General features: G+C 40.4%; 1 protein-coding gene across 5 annotated transcripts in view; it reads right to left on the reverse strand.

Moving 5' to 3' along the window:
• Positions 1 to 304: 304 nt before the first annotated feature.
• Positions 305 to 22,076, reverse strand: part of tead4.L (TEA domain transcription factor 4 L homeolog) — a 79,163-nt gene continuing 57,391 nt past the window's right edge. For 4 of the 5 annotated variants that reach the window (XM_018226360.2, XM_018226361.2, XM_041569614.1 and 1 more), the window contains 11 exons: positions 18,693 to 18,757; positions 17,509 to 17,571; positions 15,019 to 15,030; positions 9,825 to 9,959; positions 7,731 to 7,786; positions 6,396 to 6,460; positions 5,039 to 5,172; positions 4,655 to 4,828; positions 3,944 to 4,084; positions 3,319 to 3,471; positions 305 to 2,886 (listed from right to left, as the gene is read on the reverse strand). In XM_018226360.2, the coding sequence (XP_018081849.1) occupies positions 2,773 to 2,886; positions 3,319 to 3,471; positions 3,944 to 4,084; positions 4,655 to 4,828; positions 5,039 to 5,172; positions 6,396 to 6,460; positions 7,731 to 7,786; positions 9,825 to 9,959; positions 15,019 to 15,030; positions 17,509 to 17,571; positions 18,693 to 18,757 (1,112 nt within the window). In that variant the 3' untranslated portion in view covers positions 305 to 2,772. The remainder of the gene's footprint in view (positions 2,887 to 3,318; positions 3,472 to 3,943; positions 4,085 to 4,654; positions 4,829 to 5,038; positions 5,173 to 6,395; positions 6,461 to 7,730; positions 7,787 to 9,824; positions 9,960 to 15,018; positions 15,031 to 17,508; positions 17,572 to 18,692; positions 18,758 to 22,076) is intronic. The other variant, XM_018226362.2, reaches the window with a different exon arrangement.

Raw genomic sequence — 22,076 nt, forward strand, 5'->3', positions numbered from 1 at the left:
TGTTTTCTGTGTACAATGGTTATCCAAGACCCGGGTAAAACATCCCTCTGATGGAGACTTGTTTGTAGGCTGAGGGTGGGAGAGGAAAGAAGGATACATTGTGGATTGAGGCTGTCAATCACATTCATAGTCATTGTGGAATCATTCCTAACCTTGCTAAACTCCTAAAAGTAACATGCCTGACCTACGTTTTTTATAGAAAATAATTTTAACAGTTTATGGTCAATTGAAATTTACTATAAAGATGACTTTGTTGTTAATTGCCACAAAACGACATTAAATTTAATTATGGAAAACACAACAGTTTAATTTTCAATTATTTATTTCTCTTAAAACCTGGAAGCACTGCTTTTCCTTACTGCCACTTCTTCACATAACATAATACCTTTTATAAAAAGGGAGGCACGGAAGGACCATCTAATGATCATTAAAACAGGTTGGCTCCCTCTGGCTGCTTTAGTTCAGCAACAGTTGGATGGTTGTAAATTGGGTATTGCTGATCATCACATACAGAACATACAGGCAAAAACCACCTTTTAAAACATAAAACTGCCTGCAAATCACTCCATACTTCCTTCGCCTTTTCAATATTTCGCTAGAACTCTAGGGCAGCAGTTCAAACGTTTTCAGTTCAAGCACCCCTTTGAGCTTCAACGTTTAGTCAGGGCTCCCCTTGAAGGTCCTACCTTAGCTCATGAAAATGGTTTACATAAAGGAAACTATAGTCATTCAATGATAGTTCCAAGAATAACTAGGACAGCAAAAACGTATCCACTCCAAATCTCACTCTAACTGACCTTCTAGTTCCTGGTGTATCTAGTAGAGCTAACTGCCATTCCCTCTATTCTTATCCTAACTGGCCTTTAGGCTGAGCTCCCTCTGTCACTGCTCAAAGCCCCTTCAGGGGGTCGGGTCCACAGTTTGAGAACCACTGCTCTAAGGACACATTTTACACATGATCTTGACAATAAACTAGTCAATGTTTAGGAATAATTGAATACAAAACAAAACTGCAAAGGTGCTTGAAACAGATGCGTAGTTACAACCGGTATTTCTTTGGTTCGGACAATATTTCGAGGATATTACAATCCACTGATGATAACGGTGACCCTTGGGTTTTCAAATCCAATAATGAAGTCAAAAGCTGAAGATGAAGCAATATGTCCTCAAGCCAGAGAAGTCATGCGGAGATATTGCTATGTTTAGATTAAAAATGTTTAATTACTGTACAAATCCTTAATATGGCATACAAATTTAATAATCAAATTTAGGCAAGCTAACCACTTAGTATATTCCTCCTCCTTTCCTCTCCCTATTAAAAAAATGTAAAAAAAATTAAAAATGCAGTATTGGCCACTGTGATCTTGGCCGCACTAATCCATTTCAGACTTTGTGCACGTCCAGGAGAGATAAGAGTTCCGAATTGGCAACACATGCACATTAAAGGCTGGCGGTTAAGTACAATTTTTAATTATTATTTTCATAGTACAATATCAAATCCACTCTTTAGCACATTGGCTTTTCAATACAAAAAATATATATGTCTTCCCCGCCCCCCCAAGTTAATTTTAGGCACTGAATATGTGACAGAGGAGGGTGAAAGTCACTAAATACTTTTAAATCCTACTTTTTATAGTCCATAAGGCCAGAGATTAATCAGCAATGGCCTTTCTTAGTGTCAAGTTCCTTGTTTCTTCTTTGCTTCCCATTAGAGAAACATATTAGAAGTGCCACACTGACAACAGTAGGAGGTTGAGCCTCTGGCTTATATATATTTATCATACAAAACAATAAAGGAAAAACAAAAAGAAAAACACACATCTCTCCTTGGTCTATCTTTCCAACCAGAAAAGATATTCAGGGGACCTGATCATAATGCCTCGACGTTTGTCCATTCAGTTAGGACAAGGCTTCTTGGCAAGAGAACTGTTCAACTACTCACAAATAAAATCACATTATATACTACCCTCTGTCCTCCCAAACACTTCACAAGTCCATAGAGAAGATAAAATGCACCTAGATGGGTTTAAAGTCTAACGATATTAAAGACCAAAGGGGCATTTAACTCAATACACAGTAGAATTCGCTTTCCTGATACTCCCTGATATGTTAAAGATACTGCCCACTAAACACAACCAGTGCAAAGTGAACCAGAGTAAAATACTGTGCAAGCCTACGTTTACCATATACAGAGTTTTAGTGGGCTGTTTTCATAGTGAATTTAGCTAGAACATTTTGTACCACGGAAAGTGCAGACGTTACATTTCAATGGAGTCCGAGGAGCTAGATAATCAGAGCAGGAAGTGTGTGGAGGAGGATATTCTCCTGTCCCGCCTTTTTGTTCTGCTCCCTAAACTGCTTCCGTACCATGAACAGATGCACTTGGCAGCAACAAAATGTGAAAAAAGTTGGAGGAAAAAAAAAAAAGGCATCTGGGCTTTTCCATGGTTTTCACGTTTTGGAAACTGTTTCACACACACAAACATATATTTATATATATATATATATAGATATTTATATATATTCCATTTGGCTCAAAACATAACACAGAGAAGGTTCTGTAAGGGTGAGGTCTTTGTGGTTTTTGTGTTCCTTCCCCCCCACCCCAGTCCATGCATTTAAGGGTCCCATCCCCTGTTGCTTGTTTTAGTCTCCTGCCCATTGACAGTTCCGAGGCTCAAGGAAAATGCAAGATGCCTCCACCTTTGCACACAATTATTTCTGCCAGTCCAACATGGCTAAGATGAGGGGAAGGGAGCTTGGCATTTCATCTCAGTCTTTCACCAGCCGATAGATGTGATGCTGAGCTCCGTGCTCACTGGTTGATACTTCAAAGACGTAAGCTATGCACAGAAGCAATTCCTGGGTGTCCCGATTTGTAACCACCTAGAAAAAAATAAGATAAATAGCCTCTTGAAATAGGCATTCTTAATCTATATCTTCTATGCAGCAAGAATGATATTACATATTAATTATTATTTCAATTACAATTACCATGTAGTTCATAAGGGCATCGTTATAAAGGTGTGCCTTGTCCCTATTAACTTCCCTTGAAGATGTCAAGTCAAGGCCACTATATTATATTTTAAACACCTTTGTACTATAGAGATTGTACTATAGAGAACATTACAGGAGGTCTACAGGAATGTGAATATGCTCCATAAATATTACTTGGTGAAGCCATTTTTCACAAGGCTTTGGACACTAAAGAAATGGAGGTCTCAATTGACTGCCCATGTGGTCCATCGGCTGTTTCGCTGCTTCATTTTGTTCTGCATGGCGCATTTCTTTTGTGGAGGACTGTATTCCAGCACTAACCTGTAGAATAGTGAAGTTTTCTAATACACTGTTCATCATGTATTTTTCCGGTAACTGCTTCAGCTTATGGATGAAGTTAATGAGATATTCACACATGGGTGAGCGGTGGATTCGGTAAAGGAAGCGTCCATTTTCAAAGCGAGCATATTCAGTCTGTGGGCCCAAACATACAACAGAAGATTTAGGAACAGGCTGTCATTGGCTTTGACAAGTTGGACTTTGATAGATGAATGTATTTTAAATTTATGATCTACATTTTCGTAAAGGGAAACATTTGGGGGTGACTGGGTCACCTGAATGAGCCAAATAAAAGCTAATTGGCTGATTCCGATTTACTGGACTTCAGCAAACTTTGCACATGATACAACAGAACCCGACAAGTAACAACAAAACTGGAATCTCTTTGTCAATGTCCCCTTCTTCTCCAGATTAAAAACATGTTTAGTGACCTACTCTATTCTACAGAACCAGATATAATGATACAGGCAATGTTTATTATTCCATGAATGGGAAGCCTCACTATATGATAGATCATTGACAAGCACCATTTCCCCACTTCAGTTCTGAGGAGCAAAGTTTCAAGATTCCCCACACACACAAACATGTCTACAGAACAATTTCTCACCTCCACTTTCTCCACCACTTGCTTTCCAAACGAGCAGACTTTGGAAGAAGAAGTGATGGTCATGTTCTCTGGACTTTCATACTGACTGCTGACACCATAAAACACACCCGGCTCATCCTGGATGCTGGTGTTCAGATCAGCCTGGAAACAAAAATACACGATTAAAAAGTGTAGACTGAAGAAGATACAAATAGCTAATCAACATCTTGGGATTACACTCAAATACAAAATGTATTATGTAGAATGTTAACCATGTAGCTCTGTGGTAGCTCTATACAAGTATGGGACCTGTTATTCAGAAAGCTCGGGACCTGGAGTTTTCTGGAAAATGAATCTTTCCGTAATTTGAATCTTCGTACTTTAAGTCTACTAGAAAATCATGTAAACATGAAATAAACCCAATAGGGTTGTTTTGCTTCCAATAAGGATTAATTATATCTTAGTTGGGATCAAGTACAAGCTACTGTTTTATTATTACAGAGATAAATAGCACATTGCATATTTTTTATTACTCAAGACAAGTGTCATAAAAACAGGAGGGCAGAGCATTTGACATTGATGAGCAAATATTTTCCAAAAATAGCAAGGTCTTTGCTTTTTACGAAAGAACTTTTTTTTTTCTTATGTACCATAAGCAGCACAATATCCATGTTCTAAAATGGGTTGTTGTTTTACAGCAATTCTTGACAACCAAGTAGCAGGATCTCTTACCCAGAACTTGACCAAAAAGAAAGCATTTGGAGGCCCTTTCTCATAGAGCTCTTTCAGACCTCCTTTCTTCTCAGGGAACTTGTCGTAGATCTGACGAACATCCACAGATTCCAGCAAAGCATCACTGTAGGAAGGGTTTGACTGGCTGATATGGACATAGAGGTGTTTGTTGTACTATTGGCAAAAAAAAAAAAAAAACAATGGTTTATTCCAGCTACTAGTACTACAGAAAACAAATTTTTCAGTATGGGAAAATGGTCGGCTACTCAAAGGTTCTTACATTTCTTATTTTACTTCATCTATCAAAGTATTCAAGGTATGACTGTTAGCCCTTATTACATGTTACTGTATAACATGTATTTTCTGTTTGCCAGTTCCACTTACTGCATCTGGTTCTCCTTGCTGATCCATGAAGGCTAAGAATTCCACCAAACGCAATTTCGGAGTGCCGATGGAGCGACCCTGCCATGCAGGCCCAGAAGGTACAGGGGAAAGACTGGCAGGAGTTGCGTTATAACCTATTAACCAGTGAATGGAGGAAGATTAAATATGTGCAAACTAGAAAAGGCTGTCCTACCAAGTCATAGTAAGGGAGGCAAATACAAGAAGAATAGTTTTTGAACATAGGGGCTAAATTGCACAATAACAATCCATCAGAATTTTGCTTTCATTTTCCAACTTGTAGAAGGTGGATAAATCAGATAACAAAGAGTATCATCTAGGATCTAGGGTACGGACAATTTAATCTAAGAAACTAAGAAGCCCTTCATCAAGTTGCCAGTGAGATCCTATATTGCTACTGCGATAAAGAAACATTGTATATCCAAGCTCTACAACTGTTATTTTACAACTATTTTTCAACTGTTATTACACTACTATCTAAATTGCAGTACAGCAGTACATGTGCTTTTCTTTACTAATACCTGGTCATTTATAGATTTTGTCTAAAGGCGAGCATTCTGTAAAAAGGAAGATTGAGAAATGCTTAGGCTACAAGTGCCAGGCTAAATGGCAAAGGTACTTCAGGCAAGCCTCATCCTAGAACACCCCAGGGGTGATGCCCCATTCGTCAGTGGAGTTGCACTAAGCCGAACTAGGGGTAGGCAGGCAGAAGAGGGATGTGCCTAGTTTGCCCACTGTTGTGCCCTAGGCATGTGCCTCTTCTGTCATAGCCTAGTACAGATAATCACCCAATTTCGCCACTCACAGGCATGTCTAAACTGCACCAATCCAAAGCACATGGAAAGCACTGACAGCACCTATCTACTTCCTGGCTGGTCAATTAGTTCCTCCACAGGTCCGTAGAGACCATAAGTGGCCTGATTTTTAGTTTTGAGCATCATTTTTATTTTTTTATTGCTGAGAATTGGCAGTCCCACACTCTAAGCAATGGACAGAATATAAAGATACTGGAGCACTATCAATATGTTTTGTTCCTTGGCTGCCGGCTTTCACTACAGTGTCAAACAATAACTGAGTGGCAACTAGGGATGGGCGAATTTGACCCGTTTAGTTTCGCCAAAAATTTGTTGTGTTGCAAGGCGAAAAAATTCGCCCATCCCTACTGAGTGCAGATGCACTTTAGCAACAACTAGGATGCATTATGCTTGCTATAGCAAGAGTTCAATCACAACGAGTAAAACAAGACATGGCAGGGACAGAAGAAAAATAAGTAATAAAAGCAAAATGAGTAATGTAAGGAAAAAGGTGAGAAAATAAAAAGTCACATGTTGTTTTATACCTGGTACAGCAGGAGGGGGGGCAGCAGACTGCAGGGGGTATGGAGGCTGGGAAAACGGCTTAACGCTACGAGAAATAATACAGAAATAAAATAAAAATAAGCTCATGAGCGCATGAATGGTAGAAAACGTCACCTTTCAATCCTTTATCCCCAAGAAGCAGTTAATGTGAATCAGAAAGGAAGAGGAGAAAACGAAGACAATATATTTAAGTGCAGAATTTGCAAATGGACATTACACCAAACAATTAAGTAATTAAAGCACAGAGTTAAATGAACTGAACCCGTTTTCAATTTCCCCTCCCATTGCTCCTTTTGTAACTCTTGGGCAGTTTCATATGGTTCTTGCCCAAAAAAAATGCAAAGTTGAGTTTTAGGCAAAAAGTCCAATAAATTATCTGTACAGGCATGGGATCTGTTATCAGGAATTATGGGATGGCTGTCTCCCATAAACGACATTTTATTCAAATAATCCAAATTTTTGAAAATGATTTCCTTTTGTCTCTGTAATAATAAAACAGTAGCTTGTAGATCCAAACTAAGATATAATTAATCCTTATTGGAAGCAAAACCAGCCTATTGTACATGATTGTCTAGTAGACTTAAGGTATGAAGATCTAAATTTTGGAGAGATATATTTTCCGGAAATCCCTTCTGGAGCATTCTGGGAAACAGATCCATTCCTGTACTAGCTAGGGATGCACCGAATCCAGGATTCGGTTCGGGATTCGGCCAGGATTCTGCCTTTTTAAGCAGGACTCGGATTCGGGCGAATCCTTCTGCCTGAACGAACCGAATCCGAATCCTAATTTGCATATGTAAATTAGGGGCGGGGAGGGAAATCACGTAACTTTTTGGTCACAAAACAAGGAAGTAAAAAATGGTTTCCCCTTCCCACCACTAATTTGCATATGCAAATTAGGGTTCGGTTCGGCATTCGGCCGAATCTTTTGCAAAGGATTCGGGGGTTCGGCCGAATCCAAAAAAGTGAATTCGGTGCATCCCCAGTACTAGAATTTTCATGCTATTCACATAGGCAGTAGCAGGTTAAGATCTGACTCCAAAGTTTAGTTCCACTTGCTATTAGCCTAAGGACAGATGTGAACAGTAGCTTCAGATATCACCTCTGCCCATTGTGCTCTGTATAAAGAGAAATAGAATATCTGGCACCTTGCTTAACAAGCACTATAACTTCTATCATGTCAGGGGTTTTCATTCCTAGTTTAGCAGTATAAAGAGGTTACTGGAAAGATCAAGATTTTAAGAGAGAGAAAGAGAGAGTAGCTTCATTCAGGCAAACTAATAAGAATAAAAAAGAAATACTAGATGGATACTCACTCCTGCGTTGGTCGGGGCTGGCCACCACCTGGCCAAAACTGGAAAAAGTCTGGAGTCTAAAGAAGAAAAAAAAAAAAAAGATTGAGACATTGGTGACAAAACGGTCACTGACCGATATATTAAAGGGTTTGTTCACCTTTGAGTTAACTTTTAGTATGATTTAGAGAGTGATATTCGGAGACAATTTGCATTTGTTTTTTATTTTTTTTATTTGTGCTTTTTTACTTATTTAGCTTATTATTCAGCAGCTCTCCAGTTTGCAATTTCAGCAGTTTGGTTGCTAAGTTACCATAGCAACCATGTATGGCCTTGAATAAGAGTAGAATATTAACACAAGGCTACTGGGGGCTCAGTTTACCGCTGTCCCTTTACACTGCAGAACCTATATGGTAGTTCTCACAAACATTATAATATATAATTCACAATACTAGGCTGGTTGGTAATTAATTTAGATTCCATAGACGCATAAAAACCAGTGCATTCTGCATCACTAATAATCAGCTCTGCGCGCCAGCTTCCATACTTTTATGTCTTGATGATTTTTAATGACCCCCTAAGCTTAGCTTTCTAACAGCAGCCCAGAGAACACTGAGCATGTGCAGGGCCACTGGCACTTAAACGATGGCCTTACAAGATCCAAGATGGTGAATCATTGTGGACAATGTTGAAGGTATGGAACATTGTTATTATAGCGAAGGAAGATGAGGCAGAGCACACTCCTGGAGATTAGATAACGAGAACCCCTGGTGCCCAGTGTTAGGAGTCCGGCGACCTCCAATATAGCATAAAGTGAGGAAAACACTGGCACACAAGGAACTTTATGCAGGGTTACCCCTTGCGTTTATTAAGTGCGGACGTGCAATGTTTCGGGGCGAGCCCCTTTATCAAGCATGATAAAGGGGCTCGCCCCGAAACGTTGCACGTCCGCACTTAATAAACGCAAGGGGTAACCCTTCATAAAGTTCCTTGTGTGCCAGTGTTTTCCTCACTTTACATTGTTATTATAGGGCTGCTGAAGCTCTGACCTTGTACATTTGGTTTAGAAAAAGTACAGGATTTTTCTGCATATTCTTTTTAAGTCTTAAGTTCTCCAAATACCCTCCATGCTAAACAGGTTTGATAGGTTACAGGGGGCAGTTTACCATTGCGTGAGAAAGCTGTTTACATGTATGAGGAAAGACCTGATCTGAAAATATAACAATCCACTTAAACAGTAATCATCTCTTCAATCACTGGAGGACGGGGACTGGGAAGAACACTTTCTTTATGCTATGTACACATGGGCATTCTTTAGTTTATGTGTTTCTCCCAGTGTTTAAGGATGTGCTTGAATTGTCACCAAATGCATGTCTAAGCGCTGAGTCAATAAAAACTTGAATGCAGCGCACCAAAACTCATTCTGAAAGCACCTAAACACATGGTGGAGGTAAATGTGCACATTTTCCCACCGTTACAGAGAAGTGCGGCCTCTGTGCACCTGCAAAGCTGCTTTTACAACCTGCCCAACATGTGCATGAGTGCAGAGAGAAGAGATATCTTGGAATATTTACAGTAAAGCAAATAGTGTTGGAAAGTGTGACTTCTCGGGCACGGTCAAGCTTTGAGTAGGCAGAATATTAGTGACCCGTCATTTAAAGGCTTGTTGCAGTTACAGTAATGAAAGAAAACTTGTGCTTGCTATGGACGACTACACCCCGCTATATCATTGTGCATTGCTCCGCACCAGAGGCCACCCCTTCAGACTAGAGGAAAAGAACTTTTATTTGAAGCAACGTAGGGGGTTCTTCACAGTCAGGTCAGTGAGGTTGTGGAATGCACTGCCGGGTGATGTTGTGATGCTGATTCAGTTAATGACTATAAGAATGGCTTGGATGATTTTTTGGACAGACATAATATCAAAGGCTATTGTGATACTAAGCTCTATAGTTAGTATAAGTATGGGTATATAGAATTTAATTAAAAGTAGGGAGGGGTGTGTGTATGGATGCTGGGTTTTCATTTGGAGGGGTTGAACTTGATGGACTTTGTCTTTTTTCAGCCCAATTTAACTATGAAACTATGTAACTATGTATAATGATGAAGTCAGTCACTCACCCCTGGAGTGGGAGGGAACGGTGCCTGAGAGATGCTAGACACCCCCAGCTTGTTCTGGATGGCTGTGGCGGATATAAGCTGTGCCGAGGACATTGCCGCCATACTCTGAAGGGCTTTATCCTTGGCTACCTGATCCTGCAACAAGACGACAGGAGCAACGTGATTTTCATCATGCAACACATCGAACAATGATATAAGACACAAAGCATTCAGAGCCAGATTGCATTTTGTACATGAAACAGTTAACATACGCCTCAGCAGATATTTCACATGACTGACATCAGCCATTAGTTCTGCCCCGGCACAGACGCACTTTGCTATCATGTGATGGATCTGCCGGGAGCGCTTGGGAGAAAGAACACTGAGTTTATACTTATTCACCTTCAATTCGGATCACCTTTCCTCCATGGCACCAATGTGCCAAAACCCTGCACCAGGGATGTCACCTCACTGCTTTAGGACAGTGGTACACGGGAAGATTTGTCAGCCGTGATTTTTTTAGACACGGCTGCGGGCGACAAATCTCCTGAAAATGCCTCTCCATTGGCAGTAATAGGAATCGTTAGCGGTATGTCCAACTGAACGCTTAATTGTCCGCAGTTTCCTCTGGAGGCATCTTTGGGTGATTTAGCAATTAGTTGGGCATACCACCAGCGATTCAATTACCGGCAACGGAGAGGCATTTTCTGGAGACTTGTCGCCCACGGCCACATCTAAAATACGCTGGCGACAAATCTTTCCGTGTGCCACTGCCCTTAAAATTGAACATGTAGAATGGCTAATCAGAATAAATACATTGGGCAATTCCAGATATGACTGAACTACAATTTGCAGAGTGAAATGGCCTGATTTGCCATGCAAATTGTTTGCTTTTAAAGAGGTGAGTTGGCAAGCCTTGCTGGCACAGAATGGGAGCTTGCAGAGTTTACTGTCCTGGCACCCAATGCAAAGTTTCATATAATAAATATAACAATGCATGCAGCAGATCTAGTAACCTATATACCGGTAAGCCCATTAGACAGAAGCCTTTATTCATCACCTGTTGGAAAGCAAACATCTAACTGGTTGCTCTGGGTTATTAGACCTGGAGAAAAACATTTTAAGACTTTTTATTCCATTACCCTTGGGGCTCTTACTGAACCAGACAAAACATGAACACTTATCTGAATTTAGTGTCAATGTCCTCTCCTATGTGTAAACTTAGTACGTTGCTGTGTCTGCCGCACAAAGGAACGAGTTTGGCAAATGCATTTTTAATAAAATAAATGCCCATGTGTAAAAGCCCGAAGGGTAACTCCTTTATCTGAGATACCCTCAGTTCAAATCGCATTGCTTGGTATATATAGATATGCAGATATATTGATACAAATAAAAATTTCAATTTGTGGTTTGTTTTTTTTTGTCTTCTATGATTTAGAAGACATTTGTCCTGTTTAAATTACTCAGAAAATCTGGAAGAAAAAAAACAGCTGAACACTAAGAATGGTCATAAACCCTCTCCCCTCCACTGAGAGCTGGAACACTTATATAAGCCAAGAGCGTGCGAGAACTGATGACTTGCTATAGAGGACGGTCAATGCTGGGGGCTATGCTGGTCCCCACGGCAGCCACTAATCTGTAAATTACACTGCAGAAAAACATTTCTCTAGAAATGTCCAGCCCTGCCAGGCATCTCTGCTGTATTTCAATTCTTATTCTGCCCCCAGACCATTTTTGAAATACCACGGTGATGTTTTTTGCCCACGTCACTCCCCAATAGCGAAGGTAAATGACAATGGGCTTTTGAAGCAGACAATTCAACTTAAGGAAGGGAAATACATTTTTTTTCAGTATGTGAATTATAGCCAAGTAAATGGGACAGGTTGTAAATGCATTCTTAACATATTTTTCAGATGACACGCATCAGAAACCTTCTTCCCAGGGGACACAAAACCAGTTATGCTCCTTGATTTAAAGGGGGGTCTCCCCCCAAACACTGTAATAATATATCATTCCAATATATATGAGCATTTATTTTTGTTTTGTTTTTGTTAGTGTAATTGCTCTTGACAATTACTGCTAGCTTAGACTACTAAATGATTGTAGCAGAAACCAGCTGACCAGACCCGAACAAGAAATTCTGCATTTGAAGAGAAAAGAAGCAACAAATGCTGCTTTCAATAACAATTACAAATAACTGACAATGTTTTTTAATTAATGTATATTGGAAAGTTGCTTATATTTTCTTTCATTATGGAATAGAGGGTTTTTGGGTGAAGACAGCCTTGAATTACTATGGTATACTGTAGAAGGAAATTTTAATATATTAAGGGCGATCATACAGATTCACCACATTATAGACCAGGGGTCCCCAACCTTTTTTACCCGTGAGCCAAATTTAAATGTAAAAAAGTTGGAGAACATAATCATGCAAAAAGTTCCTAGGGGTGCAAAATATGTTATTGGCTATTGGTAGCCCAATGTGAACTGGCAGCCTACAGGAGGCTCTGTTCGGCAGAACTTGCTCCCAAGCCTGTAATTCAAAAATAAGCAGCAGAGGCCACTACAAGCAACATACAAGGGGTCGGAAAGAAATGTTTTTCAGAAGCTACTGGTTGGAAACCACTGTTATAGACCATGGGAACCCATAGGAAGTCCAATTATTCTGGGGATAAGCAAGTTTGTAATCCTGTTTTATTGCTCTGCAGCTGTGCTGAACTACATGCCCCAGTATCTACAATTAGAAAGTAGCTGTCTGATCTGATGCTTCTAGATAGCTGCAGGCTTATTATGTCTCAATTAAAAGGAAGATGCTCAGGAATATGCAGCAGTATTTGTAAATATGTAATTTAATACCAGAATCTGAATTATATCATATTGCATTTGCTGTTTTTTTCTGCTGATTGAGGATAGGAATTATTTAATTCCTTTTCTTAGCCAAAAAGAAAATGCTGCCGTGCCAGCTATAAAACAGGATTTGAAGTATCTCAAATATAATACATGGCTGGCATTAGATTAGATTATTATCTGGCAGATCAGCATGAGCACATTACCCACACTACAAACTCCTTTAGGGCAGAGACAGACGAGAAGATTCGGGGAGATTAGCAATACAAATCGCCTCTTCTTCGGGCGACTGCCTCCCAGCCAGCGCCGATTCGGACCTAAGCGCCGCCTGAGGCGGCTCCTGCAATGCCGCCCCCCCTCGCCGATTTACTTGTCGGGAGGGGAGGCAGGAACACTAATGTGGAGAGCGCAATTGCACTCTCTCGCATTAGTAAAGCCGAATTTCCGGTTTAAAAACCGGAAATTCGGCTCTTAAAGGTGCAGGAGCGGCTTTTTGCCGCCCCTGGAAACCGCTTCGGCGTTGCCGTCTGAGGCGAGCGTCTCAGCTCGCCTCATTGGCGGCGCGCCCCTGCTCCCAGCCGGCTCGAATCTAAATCACCGGCGGAATGGCACATGGATCGCTTCGTTTTCAGAAGTCGCCCGAAGTTTCCTTGAGAGGCAACTTCAGCGACTTCAGAAAGAAAATTGACGGCGGGATGGCATTAGATCGCTTCTTTTTCTGGTTCCTCATGAGGCAGCTTTGGAAAACGAAGCGCTCCGAGTGCCATCCAGTCGGCGATTTCAATTCTAGTTAGTTTGGGGAGATTAGTTGCCCGAAGAAGAGGCTATTTATCACCGGGCGACTAAATCTCCCCGAATCTTCTCTACTATATCTGCCCTAATACTCCTTTATGATTAGCACTTCTCATGTAGATGAAACTGGAAGGGCACTGTTTTTGAATATAAAGTCAACCCTCAGTAATTTTCGTCAGGAAGCTTCTTCCAAATGTGATTGGTTTATTTTTAACCTATGCATTTAATTCTGTAACACACAATTCACTACATCCATTGAAATTGAACGAATGTTAAAGGAACAATAACAATAAAAATGAAAGTGTATCAAAGTAAGTAAGTAAAATAGAATGTATTGGTGCCCTGCACTTGTAAAACTGGTGGGTTTTCTTTCCAAGGACTATTGCAGTTTATATAAAGAAGCTCCTTTGTTGCAAGGGGGCAGCCATTGAAAGGAGAAAAGGCTCAAGGTGGCCATACACGGGCAGATTAAAGCTGCCGATATCAGTCCTTTAGACTGATTTGGCATCTTATCTGCCCATGTGCGGGGGCTCACGACGGGTCATCCCGATTGATATCAGGCCAAAAATCGGGCAGATATTGATCTGGCTAATTTGATTTTTTTCTGCGATCCAGGACCGCATCGGCTAGTTGAATCGGTCCTGCGACCGTCTGCAACCATTCGCAGCATTGTAATCTAATTGTTTGGCCCCAGGGCCGAATGTTCGGATTCACCCAATATTGTTAGTGGGCATATCGGGTTAAGATCCTCTGGTTTGGAGACCTCACCAAACGAGCGGATCTAATAGTGTATGGCCATCTTCAGGTTCCGTAGCAGATACCAGATAAGATGAATAAAATACCATGTTAATCACTACATCTTATCTGTTATGTGCTGTGTAACCTGTGCCTTTTCTCCTTGTTTCCAGTTTGAATGGCTGCCCCCATGGCTACACAGCAGCTTATTATATAAACCATCTCAGCGTTTCTAAAGCAAACACACAACAGAGCAACAATACATTATATTTCAATTACTTTAAAACACTTTACTTTTTTTGGTGTTACTGTCACTTTATAGGGCTCTTGGGACCAGGCCATGAATATATGACAGCTAATTCCTATCTGAAATGGGCTGAAGCATGTGTATGGCATAGGAGAAGAGTCAGGTAATGTCACACAAGGAGATGCTGTCTCAATGACAATTCGCAGGCAAGGTCTTGCTTTATATCAGGACAAGTGCAGCTAATCCATAGTTAAAGTTTGTGGGTACCATTATCATTAATAAGTGAAAGAAAGTTGCAGAAATCATTGAGTTGGTATTTACCCTCATGCAAACATACTACACACTTCAGCATCAATCAACATATTTTGACAGTACTAGATAAGAATAACTGGTATTTCAGAAATGAGCAATTTATCTTTTGCTGTTACTACTGGGTCTTTTAAACCTTTTCCCAGAAAACAATATCCTAGAATCAGGCTGTCAACATAGCAACGGGGTCCATAACATATTCAGCCATACACACCCGGCTAACTGGCACCCAGGGGGCATAATATAAAAAAATCTGTTTCTGAGAAGTGCAAAACGCCAACTTACCATGTTCATAGCCTGGACGCAAAGAGATTGTCATCCAGAGCAGCGAACAGGAAAGTTGCGATCCACAGGGACAGGGTGAAAGGGAGTCACCAGTGGGGTAAAAAAAAAAAAGGATGAAACAGGGAAGGTTGGAACAGTAATGAATGAATTTTTGGGTGGGGGAGGGGGGAGGGGAGACAATAGGAAGATGGGAGAAGAGCGGAAATATGAATCAAATCAATAATAAATGTGCTTTATTATAAATAACAGTTAATCTACATAATCATTTGTTTGTGACTTCTGGGTGGGAAAGGGTTAATGTACAATCATCTAAGAGGGAGAAAGAGAGATGGAAAAGAGATTAAATAAATAGGGGGGAAATGATTAAGGCTGGATTAAAAGGGGAACGTTTACGGCAGCAGGTCGGAACACACTGTATAGGATTTATATGGCCACCAGGAAACCATAAAGAATGTTAATATATATATATATATGTGTGTGTGTGTGTATGGGACCTGTTATCCAGAAAGCTCGGGACCTGGGTTTTATGGATAACGTTTTTTCCATAATTTGGATCCTCATAACTCAAGTCTACTAGAAAATCATGTAAACATTAATTAAACCCAACTGGGTTGTTTTGCCTCCAATAAGGATTAATTATATCTTAGTTTGGATCAAGTACAAGGTACTGTTTTATTTTTACAGAGAAAAGGAAATCTTTTTTGAAAAATTCGGATTATTTGGATAAAAAGAAGTCTATGGGATACAGCCTTTCCATAATTCTGAGCTTTCTGTATAATGGGTTTCCAGATAACAGATCCCATAAACATATTTATATACAGAAAAAAAAAAATATATATATATATATATATATATATTTTTTTTTTTTTTTTTTAAATTTACATAGAATTCTGCCTGCAAGCATGTCTTACTTCTGCTTTTAGGCCTTCTGCGTGATCAGGGAAGTCTATGCTCCTATCTGAAAGACAGTGGCTTTCTATTGTTTAAGCCACAGCAGCATGGGTAGTATTAAATAGAAGGAAAGGTACTAGTACTATTAAAATTGTGTAACAAAGAAGAAGAGGATAAAGAGTTATATTCAATTTAGGCAGATGTGTATTCCAGGCACATAATGGCAAGGTTAATAAACAGAAGCTGCCCTGGTAAACTGTTGCTGTATAGATACACTTGTGTTCAATATAAGCAGATATAATGCAGATACAGTACGTTCTGTAACATACGCCAAGCAAAGCATTAACCATAAGTGGAGCCCACGATCAGTAGAGCCAGAACAACATACAGCCTATGAAGTGCTTTAGTTTGGCAGCATGGCAACACAACAGTGAGAGCGGATGGAGAAGAAATGACTGGCGCAGTGAATGGAACAGAGTGAAGAAAGCAGGGTGAGGCTGGACCTCAGTAATATCTAGTAAGGGAAAACTCAAATCATAACCCATATAAATCAATTTCATTGCTTCCAATATGGAGTTGCTAACTCCTAAAAATACAATATTCTCTACTGCAAACGGCTACTGCTTCAAAGCTTTCGGCATCAGAAAACCCTGACAGCAGACAACGAAAACCATCTTGTATACAGATGCTTCCTCCATGCCTTGCAATAAAATGCCAAAAAGTCCGCTGTCCAGTGGGAAACTCAATGAGGGCTTGTTCAAGAACTGATGGAGCGGGGCGGAAAATCCCATTGGACATGGACTGTATCACACAACAGATGCTGTACTTGGGCGATGGTTCTGTAGGGACCTCCTATTTAGTGCAATCTTTTGGCCCGAGGGGTGAACCTATGGCTCAGCTTTGTTTGGCCCACATATATACACAGACATTACAAAAGCATTAGTCTAGCATGAAAAAGTCCCTGGGGATGCCAAATAAGGGCTGTGATTGGCTACTTGGTAGCCCCTATGTGGACTGGCAGCCTATAGAAGCATCTGCTTGGCAACCAAAACTTGCCTCCAAACCAGGAATTCAAAAATAAGCACCTGCTTTGAGGCCACTTGGAGCAATATCCAAAGACTTGGTGAGCAACATGTTTCTCACAAGCCACTGGTTGGGGATCACTTGTTTAGATCATCCATTCTAATCAAAGCCTACCTTTATGCATATCAGGGAACACAGGACTTCATTACAAAACTTGGTACTGGTAACTGTGCCAAGAGATCAGTCTGGTGCGACAGCTGCACAGTCCTATATAACTAAAACTACCGGCCCATCTATTATTCCTTTCTTCCAATCAACTTGCTTATACAAGAATAATCATATGATTAATGTTTTTCTTTATTATCCACCTCCAGGGCCATTAGTCTTATAGCAGCACAATGAAATGATGGTTTAGGAATGATAGAGATGCTCTGGACTCTACTTTGCTGCTGGCTAAAGCCCCGTATCAGCACAGCCATTGAGTTGAGGCAAGCAGAAAGCAAGGCTGGGGTGCAGAGATTGAGAGCAAGCAAAGAAGCACAGCTGGCAGGCGTGAGAGACGGACATCTTACTTACCTTCAGCTTGGACTGGATCTCACGGGATTTCCTCCGTGCTAGAACTTGTATGTGGCTGGACACCTGAGATAGGGAACAAGGACAAATAGAACAAAAATGATATTTCATAAACATTACTACCACCTAATAACCATCGAGTCTGCCCTATGAGAACAAAATGTTTTCTGTAGGTTTCCCTTTACGCATAAACAGCAGCTGAGAAAATCTGGATGGAAAAGAACCACACGGTCAGCAGCCCCCTATGTACGATTTGCTGTACTACATGGAGAGTGATTTTGTAGATGCAAGCAGTATGGCAGCTGCCATCCAGGTATATGAATATGCAAAGATTTTGTATTGCTTTTCATACTTCATTTTGCATGAGTAAAGGTAGCTTGCAGTTTCAGGCTTGCCTAAAATGCCATTGTCTTTCAGGCTGGCTAGCCAACGCAATACATGGGGGTAGGCTTGCAGTGCAAGAAATGCCATCTGATTGTGTGTTTAGTCTGTACAATGTAACAAAATAAGTTAGGTTGAAAAAAGACACACGTCCATCAAGTTCAACCTTTTAACTTTTTTTTTTTTTTTTAATTCCTTCCTGACTCCAAAATGGCAATCGGACTAGTCCCTGGATCAGCATGTACTATGAGCTATCTTCCATAACCCTGTATTCCCTCACTTGCTAAAAATCCATCCAACCCCTTCTTAAAGCTATCTAATGTATCACTGATTCAGATTCAGTAGATTTTCACCTGTCCCGATTGTACAGGAAGATCTCAGGGTATAGCACTCCGTCCACTCTTTGCATTTATCCAATAATTTAAGTGGAATATATCAAGATTCAATGGTTGATATTGCAACATAGCTGAGAGGATGATAATGGTTGGGATGCAGGAGACAATTCTAATTTGTACTGATGCTCAATGTGTTGCATTACCATTACACACCATGATGGGTCAGTGGCTCTCCAGTATAGGACTATGTTACTAAGGAATGTAAATAGAGCCTTCCAGTGGGAACATAAAGTACACAGACTCGTATAAACAGACAATCCTTTTAGTACCATGCTCCCTCCTCACCCTCTGACCCGGGCCTGATATTATACATAGCATTTCTATACTGGCAGCCATAATACTAATATAAAGCACCAACATATTCTAAAGAGTGGTACAGTATTCTTTTCGTTATATATCTACTTTTCTCACCTGTTTCCTAGTACGTGTCTTTCCTGTTCGAAGTTTTATGTATCTGGCTATCAACTCATTCCGGCCTGGGAAAGGAGAGAAACAGATGCAGGGTTAAGAAAAGAGGAGACAAAATAAAGGATACAGAATTAAAAATATATAAAAAAAAAAAAAAGCAGAAAGGACCATGTAGAACATTTTCGTCTTTAGATAAACATACAAGTTTACATAAGACACCAATACTGACTAGGTTACACAAAATACCAACATTAGTGGCAATTAAATTGACATGAAAAAGTGAGGCTAAATCAGGCAAGTGGAACCGTCCAGCAGATACAACGTCTATCAGGGCCTGATGTAGTTCTTTCTGTCCAAATGCTAGGGGGCCAGGGATTCAATATTATATCATTACTTGTGTTTTTGGAGGAAATTGGAGTACCCAGGGAAAACCTACGCAGACACAGGAAGATTGGAATCAATCAGCGCTGGAAGGCTGAATAGAAAGATACTTTTCTGTTTCAACAAACAGCTGCCACTAGGTGTCGCTGTTCCAATTACAAAATATTCTCAGTCTCTAATAAGAAGGTGCAGCAAAGAAGTAGAATGCAACTGTCTGTGCAACTGTGTAACATCTAATAAAAATGACATTGGTGGGATATTTATTGGCAAGTCTGTATAGCCCTCCCAATGGAGAAGCAATAAAAATAGGGGACAAGCAATCGATCAATGGCTTTGAGCTCAACTGTAGGAATCTTTAAACCAGAACATGTAGGCACAACATTGCACACATGAAGAGTCTTATGGCTTTAGAAGAGGGGGGCAGGACTATTCTTCTATTCGCCCTACTCTATAACAGACCCTGCACTTTGCTACCTAAAGGAGGTGAAAAATAAACATATTCAAATGCCTGTTTCCACTATATACTCAGAGAGTGTGTCACTGATTTGTGCATCATATTGCAGTTGAACGCTGCTTCTGTCTGCCCTTTTGCTATGCCCGTCTCAGTTTGCCACACTACAGAAACAATGTATCCAAAATCAACTCTCCTTCAGCCAAGACTTCCAGTTCCCACAATGCTTTGCTGGCCTGTTCATCCCAGAACATGCAGGGCATTGTGGGAAGTGAAGTCTTGGCTGGTGAAGGATCCAATGTTGCAATGCCATGAGTAGTCAGAAGAGGACAATAAATGTATAAATCCTTTGAATTTCTTTTTTATTACACAAAAAAAAACGTTCCCCTTTAAAGGAACAGTAATAAATAAAAGTGTTTTAAAGTAATACAAATATAAAGCAGTATTGCTCTGCACTGGTACAACGGCTGTGTTTGCTTCAGAAACACTACTATAGTTTATATAAATAAGCTGCTTTGTAGCAATGGGGGCAGCCATTCAAATGAGAAAAGGCTCAGGTTACACAGCAGATAAGCTCTGTAGAACATAATGGTGTTATCTGTTATCCACTATTTAGGGTAAGGACACACTGGACGATTTGTCGCCAACGTTTTAAAAAAGTAAATCACGGCGACAAGACGATCGTCTTTTTTGAACAGACGATTCACAGCGACTATTGGCACAGAGCGATTTGTATCCCATTACTCTGTGCGGTACGTGCTCCACCCAAACCAGAAACGGTTTGTGCTTCCCGCTGTAACCTGGCGTCTTTACGTGCTTGCGTTCTTGCGTCATTGCGTTCGCATTGTAATTTGAATACAATTGCTGCTACTTATCTGTATGTGTGTGCGTGTCTAGGAGATTTCAGTGCTTTTCTAAGTACATGCTATTTCTGATAAATCGTTCGGAAAAGGGTCTCAGTGCGTTTTGGAGCTACAGGCGATTCACAAACACGCTGTGGGCACAGGAGCTGGCATCTTTCATTTGGTTTTGTTCAGAGACAAAACGAGCGATATGTCGCCGCAATTTGCTTTTTAAAAACGTTGGCGACAAATCGTCCAGTGTGTCCTTACCCTTAGGGTAAGGCCACACGAGGAGATTCGGGGAGATTAGTCACCTGGCGACTAATCACCTCGTCTTTTGCACCTTCAGGCAACTTTGGGCGACTATTGAAAACGCATCGCCGCGTGTGCATTAGCGCAGGCGACTTTGATTGCAGCCTATGGGGAAAAACGCTGAGGCAGTTCTGGGAGATAGTCGTGCAAAAGACGAGGCGATTAGTCGCCAGGCGACAAAATCTCCCCGAATCTCCTCGTGTGGACTAGCCCTTAACCTGTGCCATATAGCCCTTTTTCAATTTCCACAATTGCTACAAAGCAGCTTATTTATATAAACTATAGTAGTGTTTCTGAAGCATACACATCAGTTTTACCAGTGCAGGGCAATAGTACATTATACTTTAAAACACTTTAATTTTTTGGTGTTACCATTCCTTTAAGATGCCGTTGCCTCTCAGGCTGGCTTTCCATAACCGTATTGCTTCCTCTCATAGCATTACTTTTGTTTTATATATAAAATGCCAGCAGATAGTATGGCCTATAGGCCTGAGGAGTATGTTCGGATAACACTGGGGGCGTGAGCAGCTGAACGTGGCCATACATGGAATATTCCATAGCAGGAATAAATGCTCTAGTCTATACAGAGAGATACCATAAACTGTTGTCATGCCATAGGCATTCCCCTGTACGGAGTAAATTATTAGGGAATATCAGCACCTTATAGACTGTTAATAGCACCCCTTTCATTTGTAATGCGACTACTCAGTGGATTGCTTGTTCATTATTTCTCTCTTTTTATTTCACTTCATCTCTACCTCCCTGTGTTGCTGTTCATCCAAACAGCTTATGGATAAGGGGCAAATTTATCAAGGGTCAAGTTTAGAATTTGAAAAAATTCGAAACCTAAATTCAAAAAGACTAACCGAAATTAAATCAAGGTTTTTTTTTGGCCGAATAGGTCCGTTTTCTATCAAATTTGAATCGCACCAATCGAAGTAATAGAAAAGTTTTTCCCAAAAAAAAAAAAAAACTTTGATTTTTCAAAGTCCACAAATTGACTCCAAATAGGTTCTAGGAGGTCCTCCATAGGCTAAAACAGCAATTCGGCAGGTTTTAGATGGCGAATGGTCAAAGTCAATTTTTTAAACAGACAATACATGATACATTTCGAAATTCGAATTTTCTAATTGTTTTCAAAGTCGAAGTACACAAAAAATCAGCATGATTTTTTTAATTCGAATTTTCACTTCGACCTTTGATAAATCTGCCCCTAAGAGTATTTATTTAGAATGAGAAACACTGGAATTGCTACAGGGCGTTTATGACATATTGCTCACAGTCGCATGAGTAGAGATTATCATTACATGAGAGCTGAGGGGCCCTGTGCTGCGTATATTCTAACATTATTGTTACACGACCTGCAGTGGAGAAGGTGCTAAGTGGGAAACCAGACCTGAG

The sequence above is a fragment of the Xenopus laevis genome, chromosome 7L (assembly GCF_017654675.1).
Source record: "Xenopus laevis strain J_2021 chromosome 7L, Xenopus_laevis_v10.1, whole genome shotgun sequence".
Classification (NCBI taxonomy): domain Eukaryota; kingdom Metazoa; phylum Chordata; class Amphibia; order Anura; family Pipidae; genus Xenopus; species Xenopus laevis.